The sequence below is a fragment of the Epargyreus clarus genome, unplaced genomic scaffold (assembly GCF_041222505.1).
Source record: "Epargyreus clarus isolate Ecla_fem2 unplaced genomic scaffold, WU_Ecla_fem_2.2 ptg000035l, whole genome shotgun sequence".
NCBI classification, from domain to species: Eukaryota; Metazoa; Arthropoda; class Insecta; order Lepidoptera; family Hesperiidae; genus Epargyreus; species Epargyreus clarus.
This window is the reverse complement of record NW_027332240.1, coordinates 1,481,685-1,504,025: the sequence shown is the minus strand read 5'-3', so window position 1 is coordinate 1,504,025 and position 22,341 is coordinate 1,481,685. Positions and strand designations below refer to the sequence as shown.

The window sequence follows — 22,341 nt, the reverse complement described above, 5'->3', positions numbered from 1 at the left end:
ACAGATGTCCATGGACAGGAGCCACTACCGTAAGGTGGACTGCATGGTCGTTTGCTATCTTAATATTATCAAAAAAATAAAACGCTCTACGTTCTGGATTGAGTGGTATGATAAATCAGAAACATTTATTGGAGGCACTCCAATAAATGTTTAACTTCAGGGGTAGGAGACTAGTAGGTAACTTATCTGTAGGCGAGGAGGACTGAAAATCAATTTTTAAATTTGATTAGGAAAACAAATATACAATTTTTTTATAAATAAAATTTAATGAATTACCAAACTTTTAGACTATCAAGGTAACTTATTGATAACAACTAATTTATATATTTGTAAATAGGTTATACGAATAATCTGAAATATTGAAGAAAAATGTTTGTTATTTCAACATAATTACCTCTTCCATGCTTAGCTATAGATTAAACCCCTATATATTGGACCCGAGCTCACAAATAAATCCCACAAAATAATTTAAAAAAAAATGGCTTAAAAAATCTCTTACGAGTCATTCATTATTTATATAAGGATCCCGAGGGGGCAAATGTTTTAAGTATATATTAGAATGTATGTTATTCTGTAAGGTATATATAATATGGACCTCTGTATTCTATTATACTTTTGTATCGTTGTTTATATTGTCTAAAATAAATGAATACCTAAATAAATAAAAAATAAACTATCTGGAAATACCCTAACTTTTGTAAAAGCCATTCTTACGTAATATATTCCAGTCTGTAAGAGGCAGGATCGAGTAGATCCGCGTCTGGAAGATAAATAAACGAAAAGGAATCTTATTTAGGGGGCAGGGTTTGAAAAATACATACATGCGTACCCTTACGTGGGGGGCAGGGGTTCTAAAATTACCAAAAGCATCCTCACGTAACTAATGAGTGGCCCCTTACACATTGTGATTTACATTAAACATTATTTATAAGTTTCACAACCTTTTCGAGATCGTTATTGTATAACTATTGATAAGTTATTATCATTAACCCACTGATGCGTGGGTTGTAGTGCCAGTATTGAAGCTGCATCATGTTTTCCAAAAGCAGTTGTGTTCAATGTTCCTTTTAAGTTAGATGGCGCTGTACACAAAGCTAGAAAATTATAACGAGATTTTTACTTAGCATATACCAATTCAATAAATATTCGTGCTCATATGAAACTTGTTGTTTCTATGCACTTGCACTTGGATCCTTGGTCATTATTTTGGTCCTTCGAGCTGGATATGAAGGAACTTATGGATCGTGACCAACGCTGAACCATTTAGTGTGCAATATTTAACCATCTAGCTTCTAAAAAGCAGCTAAAGCGTTGATGGCAGATGCTAGAAGTAGTCACTGCTGAGGTCCTTAGTTATATTTGAAGATTTTTAAACCCAATTAATGTCTACTTATACTAAACATATCCTTCATGATTATTTTGGACTTTACTTTTTCATAATAAAATGTTGTTTTTAAAATATCGTTTCGATTGAAATTTTAATTTACACCTCTTTAGCTACATTTATATCTATTGTTACGTGTCAGACACGTGTCGTTGCAGAAAAAATAATATTCATCTTTAGTCTATGCATCAAAGTATTATCCTCTGTAACACAACGTACGGGCTGTGCCTGTCACATAAAAATGTTTTACGTCTGACACGACACGCTCAATGCCTGTATATATAAAGGCATATCAAGTATACACTTCAATGTCATCACTCTCATTAATATCACTAATATGTCTCCACGACGCATATTTTGCTTTCAATCCCTTCTTCCCTAAATAGAACGGATACCCTTTACTGGTAGACAAGTAGAATATCCCATGATTCTTTGTATCTACATTCAATCCCATAACATTCGTCTCAACGTGGTCTTTGTAGCAGAGAGCGTCTCTAGCTTGCTGTATCGAATCGCATTTGATCGCGACGAACTTATCAGGGTTCTTCAAAGCTGATAACCATAGCGCTAGCACCCGGAAATGGCTACAAGTTGTCGTGCAAGGAAACAGGTTTAGATCAGACGGCTGGTACTCCCCCCCATTGACGTAGAAATCAACATGACCCATCTTCGCCGCCATGCCAAACCCGTCGATATTCGTGTGAACCACTTGAACAAAATCAGCGTTAGATGCGTCAAGTCTGTCGTCAACACCAAGAGTCCTGAAGCAAGGACCGGCCGGTTCTAATGCGGTTATCCTGGAAATGTTCTGCCCGGTTAATTTCTGGAAGTTGGAGGCGATGTAGCTAACAGTCTGTCCTCCCAGGCTAAAGCCTAGGAGTTCCAGCTTAGATGGGTTTAAGCCGGCTCTCGTGAGCTGGACAAGTACTTCTGCGACATGCTTGCCGACTGGACGCATTAGTCGCGTGGCTCTGGAAAGAATAAGTGCAAACATTATCATAAGTAGACTTCCTGCTATTTTAAAGAATTAAAATCTTTTCTATAGCACTTATCAAATATGTGGACTATGCTTGTTTTTAGGGTTCCATATTCAAAGGGTAAAAACGGAACCCTATTATTAAGCATCCGCTGGCTGTTGTGTTCAGGCCGTCTGTCAGAATATGTACAATGGTAGTAATTACCCTCTAAAGTCGGTAATTGTCCAGCTTTTTTGGCAATCAGTCTAATTGTTTTTAAGGGGGTTTTTAGTTCGACTCCGGCGGCACCAGCGTCATACCTCTTTCTGCCTAATAACTGGTTTGAAGAGTGTGGAAAGGGAGACATACATTACCGAGGCATTCCAGTTTATTTTTCAGGGTTAGAGGTGCATCTGCGGCTGAATTCAGGTAGGAATATAATCTTATCTGGGGCTTATTACAGGTGTCCATGGGCGGCTGTAGCAACTTACCATCAAGTGGACTGCATACTCGTCTGCCACTCCTCTAATAATAAGTCTAATAGTGTCATATATGTTACTTATAACACTTTTATACATATATACGCATAATACATAATAACAATAACATATAATTAACCAAAAAAGGTACTTACAGATAATAATGAACTGTAGCGAATCTTTGGTTGTCTACAAGTATAATGTTGTAATTCCTGTCTTCGTACTCATTGGCGAACATCGAGGAGATGGGGAAGCTGGTGCTGTCCAGGTAACCAATGGCTACTAAGAGAGTCTTTCTGGAAATTTAAAGAATCAGCCATCAAGATAAAGCGTTTGGTGTTGGTCACCGGTCTGAAGTCCAGTGGGTCCCGGGTTCGAACCCCGTCCAGATATGTATATAAAAGACAAATTTAGATTTCTGTTTCTGGGTCTGGGTGTTTGTGCATTTGCGTGTGTGTGTTGATGGCACCCACGATACGTAGAATCTTGGTGTGGGACGATGAGTGTAGAAAGCGTCTTTAAAAATAATAATAATTGAATACCTTTTAACCCAGTCCCTTGATCTAAGGCGCCGACCTCTGATTTTTCAAAGTTATATAAAATAATACAAAACATCGTGAGGAAACCTGTATTCCTGAGAAATCTTAAAAAAGTTACCAATTCCGACTTGGCCAGCGCGGTGGACTATGGCCTAATCCTTCTCATTCTGAGAGGAGACACGTGCTCAGCAGTAGATAGTAATGGGTTGATAAGATGATCATACCTCTTAAAGTCCATTCGAGGGTCTGTGGCGATGTTCTTCGCGTTCCAGTAGGTGTACCTCTGTCTGCTGCGGCCCTTGCCCTGCACCACGAAGTAGAGGTACTGCAGCTGGCTCCGGGGTATGGTTGCGGGCTTTGTTGATCCTGGACCTAGAAAATTTAACCATTTTTGATTTTTTTATATCATCAATTAAAAAATTTAACATCAGAAGCAAAGTTCAATATTAAGGTTATGCGGGAATTACGACTTCTCTGACAATAGAATTGAGTAGGTGTTCTTTAGGGTTCCATACCCAGAGGGTAAAAATGGAACCCTATTACTAAGCCTTCACTGTGTGTCCGCCAGTCCAAAGGCTTTATCTCTTGAACCGTATTAGATATACACTTGAAAATTTTACAAAGAAAAACGATGGCAGTTATAACAAATATACAAAAAATAAAATCCTTGAAAATAAATGGTTTTCTCCATACAGGGCACATTTTTTTTTGTGAGAAATTGACTGACTTGCTACCGCATCTCTGATGCCTAACCTCGATGTTTACCTAAATACCTACTTAGAACTGTCAATTTAATTAAAAATTTTGAATAATTATCAAGAATCAATGGTAACACATTTTTAATTATTTACTCGCATTGGTCTTATCAGTAGCATTAGGATTACGATTTTTGATTTTGGTTGTTCGAGCGCCTTAAAGAAAGTTCATGGCAAAGTTACTGCACGATAGATTGCAAAATATTATGATTATAAAAAAATAGTTACTTAAATAATAATCATTGAAGAAAAAATCGAATTTGACAATGTTTAGCATGAAAAGATGGTCAAATGTTGATATTTTAATCAAGGACAATTTAAGGCAGATTTTTCAAATGAAAAAGAAAATTGAGGAAATGATTTAGTAAGGAATAAGAAAATGGTAGAATTGTCAACACAGAGACTTTATATACAATATATTATATTATATTGAAAGAATAAAACTTTTTCTTAATTTTTTTTACAACATTTGTTATTCCCGCGCAAAATACAACTCAAACGTCAACAGCGTTCTTTTTCTTTTTTATGCTAACTCATACAATCATACCAGCCAGTATATTATAAAATAATAACACAAAATAATTAATTAACATGATATCTACTATAATAAAATAATTTGAATATATGTCTAACAATATATTTATAACATATGCAACGGAAATATCCATCGCACTTATAACTAAGTATGCATTACCATAACAATATGTCTTGTTGGTAGCTTCAAGGTATAATTTGTTTGACGACGCCATTACACATCATTTTGCAATTTCCTTGCAAGTGGCCATAATGTCATATATATTATAATAATGATATGGTGATTAGTCATAGCTTAGTGGTTGAAAGTCGGCGTCTTGATAAAAGGGTCCGAGGTTTGAAACCCAGAACCTCTGATTTTTCTACGCTATGTATGTGCGTATATCAAATTAATTATCATGCTTTAACGTTGAAGGTAAACATCGTGAAGAAAGCTGCATACCTGAGACATAGATTAGTAAAAATTACTCACTCCTAACAAGAAAATGTACCCAGTTTTGAGAATTGAAATAGTTGCGCAAAAAAGTTTTGCCACGTCTCCGTGCTAAAATGTCCCTAAAATATTTGAAATAATTATTTATTTATTACGTAAATTACGTAATTATTACGTAAATTAGTTATTTATTCGTAATTTTCTCTAAAAATGTTTTTATTTCTCAAGGATTCAAAAAAAGAACTTACTAAAATAAGCCGTATGTGGCTTCATTCAATTTCAAGGCGGCGAAGTATCTTTACTAATCTATGACCTGAGAGATAAAATAAAAAAAAAGTTATCAATGATATGTGAAGACCATAGACTTTTTTTTCGCTGACATCCTATATCTATGGTGAAGACCACCAATTCGCACTTGGCCAGCGCGATGGACTATGGCCTAATCCTTTTCATTCTGAGAGGAGACAGTGGGACAGTGATGGGTTAACGACGATTCGACGACAACAACGGTCCGGGTTCGATCCCCCGCCAGGGCGATATCTCACGGAGGAATTTAGATGTCTGTTATGTATAAAATTCTCGTGTCACAATGTTAGTTACCGTGCTCCTCCGAAACGGCTTTACCGATTTTCACCAAATTTTATATGCATATTCAGTAGGTCTGAGAATCGGCTACTATCTATTTTTTATACCCCTAAGTGATAAGGATTGTTCACCTTTTTTTTTTTTTATTTATAAGGCAAGACAAAGTTTGCCGCGTTAGCTAGTATATATTATTATGTATTATAGTGATATCATAGTGATTTGGCGTCCAACTAGCCAGTTAGATTTTCTTCGTGAGATTAAATTTATTACATCGCGCAAGAGTTACCGATTACAACCACAGATTATAACATTTGTCAACGAAACGCACGCTACTCTACAGATATTTTATATAATAGAAATAGTGAATGAGCATGTAGTTCATCTGATGCAGTGACGTCAGTATACGTTGGTAGAATCCTCCGTTGTTTGGCTCCGGCGGGACCACCGCCAAACATATTTCTGCCTAATAACAGCAGTGTTAAGCGCTGTTGTGTTCCGCTTTCAAGGGTGTGGACGCGAGACGTTCCAACTTAGTCATCAGAAATAACAACCGAAAAGTGGTAGAACCAGTATGGTTAGACTGGGAATGGTTATTTCTAATAAGAAGCAGTTCGTGCGTTTCAAAGGCTGTCGATGCCGATTGACTTTCAATTGCGGCGACTATCTTAGTCTTAAATCTTAGAAAAGATGATTGTCTTTGGTTTTATAGCTGTTTTACTTTGGATTTACTTTTAAGGCAAACCAGCGGTAGTCGTTTTACTCATCATCATCAATCATTTACGTTAATCTCATCTGGGGTTGATTACATATGTCCATGGGCAGCAGTAACACTATCAGGTGGATGCATGCTCGTTTGCTACTTAATATTATAAATAAAAATCATTGACAACCCGCGTGGCGGAGCGGTTACCATACCGGTCTGACGCGCGAAGGGTTCCGGGTTCGATCCCCGGCCAGATATATAAATTATGAATTTAGATATCTGTTCTGGGTCTGGGTGTTTGTGTATTCGTCTTTGTGTGTCCATGCAGCCACGACACAGGGAATCCTAGTGTGGGGCTGTGAGTGTATAAAGCGTTTATTATTTATTCTCGATTTAAGAATAGTTTGCGTGTACGGATGGTAATTCTAGGTTATCGTAATGCACCTAATCTGAGCGGACAAACCGTAATTATGTAGCCATGTCCTGTTTTCCTAGTAATTTATGGTTATAGTCGAATCTAGTGAATCGTGAATAAATTATTAGTTATCTTTATTCGTATGCAAGGAAGTGTTATTTTCACTTTATTTAACTACTGAATTAAAATTAAAATTTGAAATAATTATGTGCCTATAAAATTATTACTAGGAGGTAAGATTACTTTTTATTTCTATTTTCTGGTGTAGTTCTATTGTGAAAATAAAAAAAAGTGCGTTTACATGACACCTCCCTAGACAGATTAAAATTTAAATTTAACAACGTGTTATAAAGACTATAACAAAAATCAGTTTTTTTTTTAATTATTATTGTTACGTGTTAAAAAAAGCAACATACATACTGATAACAGTCCTCGGGAATATCCTTCTTCTGTCCTTGCATTTATACCATTAGGTATTAAAAAAAACAAACACCATAGGATTACTGTCATTTTTCTCTAAAAATACATTAAAAAAGTCACGGCATCATTCTGCCAAACGACACTATTTTTGCGCTCAATTTTTTATCTGTGACACAATAAATCGTGAACATTTTTTAAATGAAGACACGCGCGGCCGTACGGGTGTGACCTTGTTCATGACATAATGGCGGGAAACGAGATTTAAAAAGTTTTATTTGTGGCGCGAAGACTGCACGTCCACACTGCTTGTTGCAAACTGACAAGATGGCTTCCTTAGAGAAAGATTAACAAATCTTAGCATGGTAATGTTGGCAACCGCTAAATATGAGTTTCGTTACAAAGAAACCTCTTTTATTTGTAAACGTGTAGACATAAATCTAATATGGACAGATTTCCTTGTATTTATCGTTAAGTAGTGTTTTACGGTTTATCGGAGTAATATATAACCACAGACCTGTGTTTGTTTTGAAAAGGTCTGTGTATATGACATTGTTGTAATATATGACAATGCTTTTTTAAAAGATAATAAAGCGATTTTTTTATAATGTAAGAGTAGCAGACGAGCACTCAGTCCACCTGATGGTAAGTGGCTACTGCCGTCCATGGACATCTGTAATCAACCCCAGATAAAATAAGATATTCCTATCTGAGGTCGGCCACAGATGCGCCGCTTCCAATCCGCTACCCCTGAGGACTAACCTGGAAAGCCTCGGAAAAGTCTGTCTCCCTAAAATATCTTAGTATAGTATAGTAGTACTATTTAGTCTGTATCCTAAAATATTAAAATCTGGCCCCAAATATTATATTCTTGAATTGAATAAAATTATGCAATACTTTTTAACAAAAATGTTCTCCAAATTAATAAAATTTAAAATTAGGAAAAATTTAGATCAAGAATAATTGTTTGACTTTTACATCGTTTTACTTCATTAATTATGTAAATTATAATTTTAAATTACTTATTATAACTACTTGTTATCTAGTTTCATAGATTAGTAATTTTCCTATACAATTTTGAGATCACATTTTGATAGTATTTAAGGCCGATACACATGAAGGCGTTCTGAAAAAGTTTTAGTATTGTAATAAAATTCTTAAGCCCGTAAAATTCAAATTAGTGTCTAATTATATGCAAATACGAATTTTATAAGTAAAGTCCATAGATTAGTAAAGATTACTCACTCCCAACACGAAAATGTACCCAGTTTTGAGAATTGAAATAGTTGCGTAAAATAGTTTTGCCACGTCGCCGTGCTAAAATGTTCCTAAAACATTTGAAATAATTATTTATTTATTATGTAAATTACGCAGTATTAGTTATTTATTCGTAAATTTTATCTAAAAATGTTTTTCTTTCCCAAGAATTAAAAAAAAGGAACTTACTAATAAGCCGTTTGTAGCTTCATTCAATTTCAAGGCGGCGAAGTATCTTTACTAATCTATGGTAAAGTATTGTTTTCCATCCTAGGATACACATAGTATGATTAATAATTTAAATGATAATCAAGTATTGTTTAAAACATTTTTGGCTACAAGAGTGAGCCAAGGTTAATGTGTACCTAATATCTCCATTACTTATAAGGGATCTACTGTGTAGTTTTGTACACTTAAAATTCTTAGTTTCGTTAAATATTTCGAATAATTATATCCGAAACATTTATCTACACTAAGTAATATTATAATGAGGAAAACTTTGTTTGTTTGTTTGGTTATAATGAATAGGCTCAAAAACTACTGGACCGATTTTAAAATTCTTTCACCATTCAAAAGCTACATTATCCACGAGCAACATAGGCTTTATTTTATATGAAATATTTTTGATAAATAGATTTTGAGGCGGTACAAAGTTTGCCGGATCAGCTAGTGTATAATATAGAAGTAGCAGACGAGCATGCAGTCCATGTGATGTAAAGTGGCTACAACCGCACATGGACATCTGTAATCAACCCCAGGCAAGACCACATTCCCACTTCAGGTCAGTCACCGATGCGCTGCTACCCGGACTAAGCTGGAATGCCTCGGAAAAGTATGTCTCCCTTACCACACCCTTCAAAACGGAACACAGCAACGTTTAACACTGCTGTTATGAGGCAGGAATAGGAGTGGCGGTGGTGCCGCCGGAGTCGAACCACAAAGGGTTCTACCACCTTCAATAAAACTATCGCTGCACGCTCGTTTATTTCAATTTTATAAAAATCAGAATCATATTTCATCAAGTACGTAACAGTAAAACGCAGTTTTTAATCGAAGTTTATTATCCCCAATTAGCATCTAACGGGACCTGCTCAGGGCAGTCCTCACATCCAGACGAGACCTTCTGGGGTCCCTGGGGAGACGGGCGTTCGCCCTTCCGCGGGAATTGCGACGGGTTGTCGGGCTTCCGCCATGGTCTGTGGAGCTGGTTCTTCATGGATTGTTCCAGGGCGTCTAGGTGCTCATCACCCCGGCTTCTCGGTGCTGCTAGAATCTCCAAGGAACAAAGCAGAAGTAGAGAGAAGACCTAAAATAAAATAATGAGCATAAGAAATAAATGACCAAGTGCAAGTAGGACTCGCACGCGGAGAGTTCCGTACCTACCACCAAAATTTTCATATTTTTTTATTTTTAGTATTTGTTATTATAGCAGCCATTGAGGTAAATGCATTGTGAAAATTTAACATTGAACTGTCTAACTATTACGATTCAATAGATAATTTTATTTTTTTTTAGTATTCCTTGTTATAGCGGCCACCCTTATCCATGCTCTGTAAATTTCAAGTGTCTATCTATTACGGTTCAGGAGATAAAGACCTGTGACAGACGGACAGACGGAGACACAAACGGCCAGACGGACAGATACTGGCTTAGTAAAAGTGTTCCGTATTTACCTTACATTATACGTACATCATTTACTTTGTTATCGAGGACGAAACACCTTGCGAAGTGGTGGTGGATGCATTGACGTTCAATAATTTTAGTATTTTTTCGAGCAAAATGATTGATTCTTATTTTTGCTTTATTTTATTTTTTATTTTTATCAACAAACTTTTTGTTGAACATCAAATTCTTAACTCAAAAATTATAATAATGAAAAGTATAGAAATGTAAAATAATAAAAAAAATGTATATTTTTAGTAATTCTATACTGTATGGACAAAAACATTTTGTCGATTTTTCATAATCAATCTGAACTAAGTAGGATAGAAATTATTTTGACATTTCGGACAAAAATAGGACTTACCCAAAAATTCATATTCGCCAATAAATAGTGAATAATCAATCAATTTTCTGTATGAATATTTATATACTTCTCTTTCCAATTAATATTTAGCAATCAATCTAATTTTTCGCAATAAATACTTTCTAGTGTAACAGTTGTTTCTCTTTAGCGATGTAGGCTTGTTTTGATTTGGCAAAAGTCGCCAGCCTTTATATAGTGTGTTTAGGATACGGTTTTAGGGTTCCCAAAGCGTAAAAACGGAACCCTATTACTAAGACTCCGCTGTCTGTCTGTTTCTCACAGGGCTCTATCTCCTGAACTGTAATAGACAGACACTTGAATTTTTCACAGAATATAAAGGGTGAATTTTTCAAATAGGCCTTCAGGGCCAAATCTGAAACTATAAGGATTAGCGAATAATGCTGCAAGGAGTTACGCGGTCGATTTTGATAAGAACTAAAACTGCATCATTAGTTTTTTTAAATATATTTTTCCCTAGCCGGGAATCGAACGAGTTCATTTAGAAAAAAATACACCCTCTATATCATTCCACTATCTGATAGTGCTGCTTATAAGGATCAAATTCTGGGAAGTAATGATAAATGACAAACTAAAGGAAAAGCCACAATTTTAAGAAAATACATATTTTTTCATATTAATTTGTCAGTTAAGTTCCCGCCAATAATTAATTAATTAATTAATTTTTTTTCAAAATAAACTCGTTCGATTCCCGGCTAAGGAAAAAAATATTTAAAAAAACTAATGATGCAGTTTTAGTTTTTATCAAAATCGGCCTCGTAACTCCTTTCAGCATTTTTCGCTAATCCTTATAGTTTCGGATTTGGCCCTGAAGGCCCGTTTTAAAAATTTATCCTGTATAATGGTGGCCGCTAACAAATACTAAAAATAAAAACTCTTCTATATAAATAGGGGTATTACAATATAACAAGAAACCGCTATTTTTGTCATTTTTCGCTTTATCTTCTAAACGGTACTAGGTAGACAGTTCAAATTCCCACAACGAATAGCAAAAATAAAGAAGTCAGCTAACGGAAAAAATAAATGAGAATTTGGTGATACGGAACCTTCATTATACGAGTTGGGCTCGCACTTGACCAATTATTACAATTAGTTTAAATATTCAATTCGTCATAACATACGGTATATTATGGGGAACCGACCGTACTCAAACTTGTTCTGCCGCTAAACAAATTATTGAAGCGTGGGCAGAAGTCAATAACTTTACTTTCTTAGTGTATGCCGTTGTCACATTACTGTCCCATTGCTGGGCATGAGTCACCTTATGATGAGAGGGATTTAGGCCATACTTATTATTTTTATTTAAAAACAATAACAATGAAAGATTTTGAGGTAGAACCCTTCGTGGTTTGACTCCGGAGGCAACATCGCCACACCTATTTCTAATAACATCAATGTATGCGATTCGATGTTCTGGTTTGAAAGGTGTGGTAAGAGAGACATACTTAATACTTATCCTTAACTTACTGCTTACTACTTATACTAAGTTACTTTGCAGGGATTAATATTATATACTTTTTTAGAGTTTGTCGTCAACCCATTGCTGTTCCACTGCACGGACACGTGACACGGTTCACCTCTCCCTAGTAATGCAGGATATAGTCCACCGCACTGGCCAAGTTAGAATTGGTAGACACATTCTTTAAATTAAAATTAATTATAAGATAATGAATATATTATAATTAATTTTGATTGATAAGTAACGATGTACCTAATTGATTTCATATAATTTTACCAATTAATCTGAAAATTACTATTATACTCACAAAATTTATTAATGTAATGCAATTATTATTTCTTACTCTAACGCATTAGGTATAAACCTGTAATGTTAGCTGTAAATATGATTAAATAAATAAATAAATAAAAAAAAATGATCGACAAAATTGTTATTCTTCTTAAATTCTAAAAATAATTAGGGCTACACCTTTAGTGCCCCAGGGCTCCACATCTTCGCTGTCTTAGGGCCTTCAAGGTCCTAAATCCTCTTAATACTATATTTTTCACAACTTACCTTAAGCTGTCAAGGTTCCTAAGTACATTTACGAAATAATAAGATAATGCACAGATGAGTTTCGAAACACGCAATTTGTTGTAACAATCATAATTTCTTACAAGGTTTTTATCTTTAATCTAAATCGCTAGATGCCGAAAGCGATGCTTTGTTTTATAGTGTAAATACTACACGCACACATTCAAATTTATTAAATTGATTATGATGACTATATAATGTCGCGTTAATAAATTATCATGAGGAAGGGTATATCTATGCCTGAAGGTTCTTTGTAATAAAAGTTCTGAAAGATGTGCGAACTAATCGCTTTGGCCTTAACCTCTCATACTCTGATAGGAAATCTGTGCCCAGCAGTGGGACAGAAGGTTTTAAGTTGACTCACACAGTCGAATCATGGCAGATTCTACAACAGTCGAAGCTTTTTGTAAACTAATAGGAAACGATTTGGTCATGTACTTATACGTAATTAGACTTAGACTGGGACCCTCATTCAATATTTCCGTTGTTGTGAATCCCTTCAGTCAGTTTATTCTTCTTTAATTCTTAATAAAGAACAGAATCATAGCATTGAATATATTATACGCAGAGAAAAAATAATAAGTACTCATTGTGAATGAATAGTGATGGGTCGTAATCGTAATGAATGAAGTTTGTCACGGTGCGTCACGAGTTACGTCACTCGCTCGGCATCTACATTGTCATCTGTCTATTATTGTCACTAGTTCTGCTAGTTCACCAAGCGCGGTAGGTGCGCATGACATTCTGTAGTAATTAACTATAATTTATACTTGAATAACTGTTCCATCGCTTTAATACGTTTGATGCTTCGAATTTGAAGTAATTGTAAATAACATAAATTGATATTTAAGTTAGTATTCGTTTTAGTATTTTTATTACTAAATATAAGTTCGCAGTTAAGAAAACAAATAAAACGCCTAATAAAATATTATAGCAATATTACATATCTACAAATTGCTGGTTGACAAATATATTTACGTACTTCCGCAACAGTGCGTGATTTAAATGACCCAGCGCTGGTCTTAACTGTGGATGACCTAGAGCAAATAGCAAAAATAGAGCCTCCATGCTATTTGAATGAGGATTTAAGGTAGAGATTATTGGCTTCAGTGAAATGATGTTTAGAAAATACCATATCTGAGTTTATAGAAGCAGATTTAAATGTGGTATATATTTTTTAATCCTGATAGGACAGTATCATTGCTTTTCGTAGATTTAATAATTATTATATCCCACTAGTAGGCACGGGTTTTACCTCACAATCGGAGGAGGTCAGGGAGTCCACAGCCACACATATTTCTGCTTAAAACAGCAATACGCGCTACTAAATGGTTTTAAATGTGTCGTAGATAAAATAACTTTACAGGGTATTTAATAACTAAATAAACAAATAATTGTATTACAGAATGGCAGTAACTATAGTTACTGTTGCGATTTTCATCGGATTGGTAGTTACATCAGCTAACCCCATGTACGAGAGGGTCTCACGTCGGCTGGCAGACCGCACCACTACCACCGAAGGCCCCACCATCACCATCGAGAAGTGTGACGTGAAGACTAATAACTTCTGCGGCAATTACATTCCACAACCGAAACCGAGTAAGAATATTCCGTTCTATCCGACTGGTAACGGAAAGTAGTATCTCCTGACCTGTCACTGGCATACGTTGCAGATTTCTGTTTCTATTCTATAGGAAATAAATAAGTAATTAACTATTTTTTCAATTAAACTATGATTTTTTTGTTATACGCTACCGGTAACGGAAAGTTATGTTTTTGACTGACACTGGCTGACGTCACAGATTCTTGTTACCATTTTAAAGGATAATAAATAAGTAAATATTGACTTTGTTTGTTTCATTTATAAATATTCCCTTCTATTCGACTGTTAACGGAAAAGGGTCTTATAATCACTGGGGGACGTTACGGAGTTCGCCTGCATTTTTTAGGAAATAAATAATGAAGGCGATGTTTCAGTTATCCCATTAATTTAAAATAACATATTCAAATAACAATTAATAATGTTAAATAGTTGATTGTGTGTGGTTCTTCAAAATATTCAACATATTCAAATAATAATAATTGAACAATATTTGTAATTGTGTTATTATATGAACTTACCAACTACAAATAAAAATACGATTTTTATAATATAGGAGTGGCAGACAAGCATGCAGCTCACCCCGTGGTAAGTGACTACTGCTGCCCGTGAACATCTGTTATCAAGCCCAGATAAGATTAGATTCCTATCTAAGGTCGGCCATAGATACACCGCTACCCCTGAGGACTAAGCTGGAATGATTAGAAAGAGCACGTCTCCCTTACCTCACCCTCCAAACCGGACCACAGCAGCGCTTAACTGACGAACCACAGAGAGCACCACCTTTAAACAGTTCAGATTTTCAGTGCAATTCCTAGCATTATGTTGCATTACAATTCTATTACATGCATCATACAAACAAATAAAAAAAAATAAAAAACATACATTGTAGAGTTTTAGGTCGCTGGTTGATCCGAAATATAATTTGGAATCCTTGTGTGCTAGTGACGGTAGTGTAGGTGAATAAAATATATAAATACCGTAGAGTGGTGCGCTGCTCCCTTTGGCGTCGTCCGGTCGTCGGTGATGCACACACACTCGCGACTCCCAAATAGGTCCCCCGGACCCCCGTAATATACTATATATAATTGTATACGTCCCGTGACGAAATCCGAATACCGACTGTCCGTACAATGTGTGTTATGACAGAAACGTCAACCTTTTAAATTTTGAATTTACTCAGTCAGTCTTGCAGCGATAGCCTAGTGGTTAAGAAACTCGGCCTCTCGATCGAGGCTTCGAAATTATGTGCGTATTAGAAATTAATTATCACTTGCTAAAAGGGTGAAGGAAAACATCGTGAGGAAACCTGCATACCAGAGATTTATAAAAAAAAGAATCTCAAAGGTATGTGAAGTCTACCAAGACGCACTTGGCCAGCGCGGTGGACTATGGTCTAATCCTTGTCATTCTGAGAGCAGACCCTTGCCCAGCAGTGGGACAGTAATGGGTTCATGATGATGATCCTCGGGAACTTCGGGATTAATCGGAATAGGAGTTTGTGACGTCAGGCAGTATAAATCTCGGAACATTACTTTCCATTTTCAATCAGGTAGAACATAATATTTATTGTTATTATTGAAACAACTATTCATGTACTATCCCGTAAAATGCACACAAGAATTTATAACGCCAGCCAGCAACAATCAGAAGAAATTACCTTCTGGTAGAACTGAATATATAGAGAAATTAAAACAGCTAGTTCATTATTATTCATTTATTATCCATCAAAATGGAAACAGGACTGACGTCCTATGTCAATGGAGACATTACTTTCCGTTTCCAGTCGGGTAGAACGGAATATTTGCGCTCGGTGTAGGAGGTGGGACATAGCTGCCGCAGAAGTTATTAGTCTGCACGTCACACTTCTCGATGGTGATGTACGGGCCCTCGGTGGTGGTGGTGGTGCGCTCCGTCTGCGCCAGCCTGCGGGGGACTCTCTCGTGCGCGGGGTTCGCCGACGCGGCCACCACTGCGACGATGATGGTGAAGATCACTAGGTTTGCGGAAGCCATTCTGTAATTTAAAATAGTTGTATAATCCGTGTTGATGACATGGTGTAATTTAAAAGTGATAGCTATGATGAAGCCTAGTGGTTAAATGAAGATCAAGAGGTCTGGGGTTCAAACTCCACGCATCTCTGATTTGTCAAAGTTATGTACGTATTCGAAATTAATTATCACTTCTTTAAACGGTGAAGGAAAACATCGTGAGGAAACTTGCATACATGAGAAATCTTAAAAAAAAGAGTTTTCAATTTTTGTGCTCAGAAACATAAAAAATAACATAAAATATAAATGTACTTTAACTATTTATTGGTGGGACGTTTTCAAAGAATATAAGTGAATTTCACTTACTTTTTCTGCTTGCTGCTTCTTTCGTAAGTCTCTCACTTTGAAAGTAATTTTGATTTCTGTGAGATACTATTATATAGGTGACTCTATGTTACGTTATTAGTACATGCGATTCGATTCACATTATTGTTTAATTATTTACTAATTAAAACATATTGATAAGTTTAACCAAATCATATTGATTTGATATGTGAATTGCTCCGAATATAATTATAAGGAGACTCTTAATACTTGACGGCACGGAATCAAATCGATCAAAAATACATTTAATAAATAATAATCAATGGTAGTAGTACTCACTTACGTCTAGTTGTAATGTAAGTTCCCTTCCAGCCCATAGTTTTCTTGTCCCGGCCGACCTTTAGGCTCGCCACCAAACCACGGGGAAGCGCGGGAGGCCGCTAGGGTCACCAATAGCTATGTGGCGACCTCCCGCTACTCGTCAAGAGATATCGCCACGAGTATTCTGAATCACGCTATCGAAGTTTTCTAAATATCTTGCATATATACAAGCTCCGACCTGAGACAGTCGGAGCACGGCCGCTCCCCGGGCATGATCACCTAGCCCGGCGGGAGATCTCCCTTTGCCAAAGCTACGTACTTTGAAAAAAAGAAGTAATGTGTCTGAAGGTGGTAGAACCCTCTGTGGTTCGACTGCGGTGGCATCACTGCCACATCAGTTTCCGCCTAACAACAGCAGTTATTGAAGGGTATGGTAAGGGGAACATTCATTTAGCGTAGCGACTCATCTGTAGCCGCTCTCTGGAAGGAATTTGATTTTATCAGGGGTTGATTACAGATTCCAGAATTTGCTTGCTGGACGGTTTGAGCTCCCACTCTTGCCGCCAGCATCCTCGGAAGCCACCTTTTTGTCGCCTTCTACGACAGGCAGGGGATACCGTAGCGTATTCTAGTCCCGGGACTACACGGACTGACGAAAATGACTTACTGATGGTGTCATATGAAATCGGTGCATTCCGACGACGGTAATATGTGGTGATACCCCCAATGCATCAAAAAATGTAAAAATACTATGTTTACGTGTAAATTTTATGTGTTTCGAAAATTACAGATATGTATAATTTTATACATTTTATAATTTCATGGTGTACTTAGTTATTGTTTAAAATTATAATTATTTACGTCAAACATTTTTGAAGCATGTAGGATTTGTGTATCTCAGTATATGTATGTATTTGAAAAATCGTGTTTCGACTTACTGATTCTTCATCGCAAAGCTTTAACTGACAAAACAACTGAATAAAACAAAAGTACTGAATAAAAGCGGTAAATTTGGATAGTTTTAAGTAATTTTATTATAGAGGCATCTCCTATGGAATTTATTTTTTGATATTTCATCCCTAAGACGACTGTAAAGTTGTTTTAAAATTAGCAGTGGGACTTAAAATGGTTGTCATGAAAAGCTATGTACGAGAAGGGATACCGCAGGAAAACTTGTCAGCTTTAAATCTGGTTGTACATTTGTAAACCCTTAAGAATTTTTGAAACAACGGGGTGGATTCTTTTCGTAGATTGTTCCCGAGCCAATAACAATACCCAGCAGTAGAATATCTAAATAGCAGGCATACGATTAAGTATATTTATTAACTGGCAATTTGCACAAGTAAATATGCAATATTGCCATAATATATTATCAAACGTACTTTTTATACTTGCATCTGAGCTAGCAAAATATTGCTTATATAAATATCTAATTATCTTCGTATGTTATTTAGACTTAGTTTAAGTTCAAAGGATCAGGCATATTAAAGCTATTGGGAAGTTATTCAGTATGAATTAGAGTTTATTACTAGGGAATGTCATGCGCACCTACCGCGCTTGGTGAACTAGTGACAGGAACACGTGACAATGAAAATGAGCGAACTAGGTGACTCATGACGTATGGTGATTCGTGACAAACTTCATTCACTATGTCCCATCACTATTCATCTGTTAAGAACACTTTCTTTTAAATATTATTTTAAATATTTTTATCGAAGGTTTGTGTATTATATTTTTTCTTTATATAGTGCATTGATAGGTTGGTATTGTTTATTCAATAATATTGTTATCCGATTTATGCATGTCAAACACCACCTCAATCGGAAACTGGGTGATGGTCAAAAATGGTTTAGCAACAATCCGAGACACGTACATGAAACTGAAGTTAAATTAAAGTTTTTAAAAATAATGTATATGTATTAAAGATGTTTTTAAATTTAATACAATATAAGACTATGGGCAGAAGTGGGGACAGAGGCGGAGGGGATGGCCTGCCACGGGTAGGTCTTTTGGCAAAATCATTTTTTATGTTATGGTATTAAGGTAGTATTTAATATTATTATATGAAACTCAATTTAGCCTGAGGGCAAAGAAATAGGAAACCTATACTTTATTCGGAGAAAAAATTAAAAGATTTCAAAAACTACGTTGCTTCTTCTATATTTAATGTTATTTTTTTTTATAATATAGGAGTAGCAGACGAGCATGCAGTCCACCTGATGGTAAGTGGCTACTGCCGCCCATGGACATTTGTAATCAACCCCAGATAGGATTAGATATTCCTACCTGAGGTCGACCACAAAGGCGCCGCTACCCCTGAGGACTAAGCTGGAACGCCTCGGAAAAGTCTGTGTTTCGTTTTGAAGGGTGTGGTACACCCTTCAAAACGAAACACAGCTTTTTTTTAAATATAAAAGCGGTTAATAATTTTTGTAGCAAACGAGCACACAGAACACCTGAACAGCAACCAGCTATCCATATAGACCAGCGGTTCTGAATCTGATCACATATCAAAGACCGTTCACCCCTAAAACCCCATTCGTCATAGCTCCATGGTTCCAAGGAATTCCACTCACCATTGATAAAAGTATAGGGATCCTAGGAGTTGACATGTCTTGTGATGTGCAGTACCGGGGTCGTTTGGACGTTAAGGCGAAGTTGTCAAGGAAGTTGGGTGTCCTGAACAGAGCGAAACGGTATTTCATTGGGGGCAACTCCTTCTGCTTTATAAGGCGCAAGTGAGACCCCACATGGAGTACTGCTCGCGTTTCTCTGGGCAGGGGCGCCCCAATACCAACTTAACCCACTTGACTCCGTGCAGAAACGCGCAGTACGAATCGTCAACGATGCGAGCATTTCCGATCAGCTAGAACCCTAAAGTTTGCGGAGGGACATAACTTCCCTTTGTGTGTTCTACCGGCTTTACAATGGTGAGTGTTCCGAGGAACTATTTGACCTGGTGCCTACGTCACCATTTCTCCATCGCACCATTCACCGAAGGATGAAGTTCCATCCACACCAACTGGAATCGTGGCGGTCCTCTACGGTTCGGTTTGCACGGACGTTCTTGCCACGGACGTGCAAGATGTGGAATGTACTCCCTCCCGAGGTATTCCCGGAGTGCTATGACCTGGGGCTCTTAAAAAAATGAGCAAAAAAAGCTCTCCTTCAAAGCCGGCGATGCATTGGCGACTCCTCTGGTGTTGCAAATGCCCATAGACGACGTTACTCGTAACTACTTCCCATCAGGTAGCACGTATGCTTTATCGTCAGGTTCAAATATAAATAATTAATTATAGTTTAAAAAATAAAAACCACGCTAAAATCGTACAAGGAAAATCGAAATTAATATTTATTGCTTTGCTCCAAATTTTATTCAAAATGGCCATCAATTCTAACGAATAGCCACAGGTTATCAGAGTTATGTAATTTATGATTGATGTTTTAAATAACATATTATTTTGTGGTTTTATAACAACTTCCAATTATAATTACAATATATTTATTTGCTTTCGATAAAATGATCGACGATGCATATTCATTATAATAAATAATTATATTTTAAAAACTAAAAACCACGCTCAAATCGTACAAGGAAATCGTTAATTCTGATTCCTGACGATCCTGATGAAGTGAATGGGATAAAATTATTAAAATCGTGTATTGTCATCGGTTCTTGATAAGGGTTCAAAATTTTAAATTAATCGGACCGTTTAATGTGGGTATAAACCGATTTCAAAGATTCTGTTACATACATACATACAGGTCAAGCTAATAAAAGCGTGGTAAAAAAGACTGTAGGAAAAAGGTAAGACAATTACACATTGAATAATTACAAATTTTATTTCAATAACCTTGTATTTACATATTTATGTAACATGTAACAAAGGCATGCTTAAAACATCAAAAACGGCTACCAATCTCTGGCTAAGCATCATAAACGTTCTCCAGATACCCGACGTCGGTAGGTATTTGGGCATCCAGAGGCGTACCCTCGGTAGGTATTTGGGCATAGACGTCCCTGGCGGGGCGTATCTTCAATCCTTTGAGTGGTATGGGAGAGGCCAACCTGCGTCCGCCGGGCCCGCGGGTTGGTAGCGCGTTGGTCAGAGCAAACAGCATACAGGCAATCAGTACAATAAGGGCAATGAATTTGGCCATCCTGTAGGATTTCAATAACCTATATTAATTTACTAACTTATTAAGCATCTATTTTGTGGTTCAGATCAGTTTAGTTCAGTCTAATACACGTATCTACACTAATATTATAAAACGGAAAACTTTGTTTGTTTGGTTGTAATGAATAGGCTCAAAAACTACTGGACCGATTTTAAAATTTTTTTCACCATTCGAAAGCTACATTATCCACGAGTAACATAGGCTATATTTTATATGAAATATATTTGATCAATAGATTTTGAGGCGGTACCAAGTTTGCCGGGTCAGCTAGTTTAATATAAAAAAGATAAATAGCCTAGTGGTTACCAGGTAAGCAGTGATAGCCTAGTGATTAAGAAACTTGGCCTCACGATCGAGGGGTTCAAATCCCAGGCACGCACCTCTGATTTAAAATTTATGTGCGTATTAGAAATTAATTATCACTTGCTTAAACGGTGAAGGAAAGTATCGTAAGGAAACCTGCATACCAGAGATATTTAAGAATAAAAAATCTTCAAGGTGTGTGAAGTATACCAATACACACTTGGCCTAATCTTTCTCATTCTGAGAGGAGACCCGTGCCCAGCAGTGGGACAATAATGGGTTGATGATGAATATAAATAGATAAATTATTATGACATACAGGAGTCACTAACGGACTAAGGGGGAGCCAAATCTTATCTAATTTGGGGAGAGGGGGGCCTTCGGCAAATATCACGTATATTTTTCCCACAAGAAAGAAACTTAAATTGTGAGAAAATGGTAATAAAATAAATAAAGAATTTTGCTTCATTAAAATATGAATAAATCTCAAATAATGGTCTAAACTATTATTAAATAAAAAAATGGAGCAAGTTTTTGATTTCTTTTTAGAATCAACCCAATGAATATGAATATGGGTTTTAAGGGTTTTAGAAAAAACCCTTAAAAACTCATATTTTAAAAATATTACGTGAGATTAGAGGGATGGTTAGATCTGACTAGATGGGGTTGGAAAATCGCTCGCACCAGAGGGGGTTGGAAAGTCGCTAAAAATTTCACGTAATTAACGGATGGCTCCAAAAACTTACTTTTCAATATACCTGGTAGATACCCAAAAATAAACCTTTTATATTTGGAAAATTGAAGTTATTTAAATACTTCGATTTACGTCTCTTTTATACTACTGAATGTAAAGTGTTAATATTCACCTAATAACTTGTATTTAACCAGGTAATTTAACGCCCAATTGGATTCAGATTAAAGTTCTATTATATTATTATGTCTCAACTTGTCACATATTTGTATCACTTCACACTCAGTAGTATATCAAATCAAATCAAATCATTTTTTTTAATTCAAAATAGGTTCTTTACAGAGCACTTTTTGAATGTCAATACAACTACCACCACTTCAAAAGGTGTTTCGTTATGGA

At 36.2% G+C, this 22,341-nt stretch overlaps 1 protein-coding gene and 1 long non-coding RNA gene across 2 annotated transcripts; one reads left to right on the top strand and one right to left on the bottom strand.

The window, feature by feature from the left end:
• Window positions 1-256: 256 nt before the first annotated feature.
• Window positions 257-7,537, bottom strand: LOC140756631 (pancreatic lipase-related protein 2). The gene is made up of 4 exons (XM_073092176.1): window positions 7,200-7,537; window positions 3,583-3,730; window positions 2,975-3,115; window positions 257-2,355 (listed from the first exon to the last, which is right to left on the bottom strand). The coding sequence occupies exons 1-4, from the start codon at window positions 7,291-7,293 to the stop codon at window positions 1,677-1,679; spliced, it is 1,062 nt and encodes a 353-aa protein (XP_072948277.1). The 5' UTR covers window positions 7,294-7,537; the 3' UTR covers window positions 257-1,676.
• A 5,710-nt stretch (window positions 7,538-13,247) lies between these two features.
• LOC140756565 (uncharacterized) lies at window positions 13,248-14,379 on the top strand. The gene is made up of 2 exons (XR_012103898.1): window positions 13,248-13,383; window positions 13,939-14,379. It is a non-coding gene; the product is annotated as an uncharacterized LOC140756565 (long non-coding RNA).
• Window positions 14,380-22,341: the final 7,962 nt, after the last annotated feature.

Excerpts from the sequence above, each read along its gene's own strand:
- LOC140756631 (XM_073092176.1), bottom strand. The coding sequence starts at position 7,293 with ATGACAGTAATCCTATGGTGTTTGTTTTTTTTAATACCTAATGGTATA. Across the intron at positions 3,116-3,582 it reads CCTCGAATGGACTTTAAGAG|AAAGACTCTCTTAGTAGCCA; the intron begins GTATGATCATCT and ends TTAAATTTCCAG. Across the intron at positions 2,356-2,974 it reads GCTACAGTTCATTATTATCT|AGCCACGCGACTAATGCGTC; the intron begins GTAAGTACCTTT and ends TATTCTTTCCAG.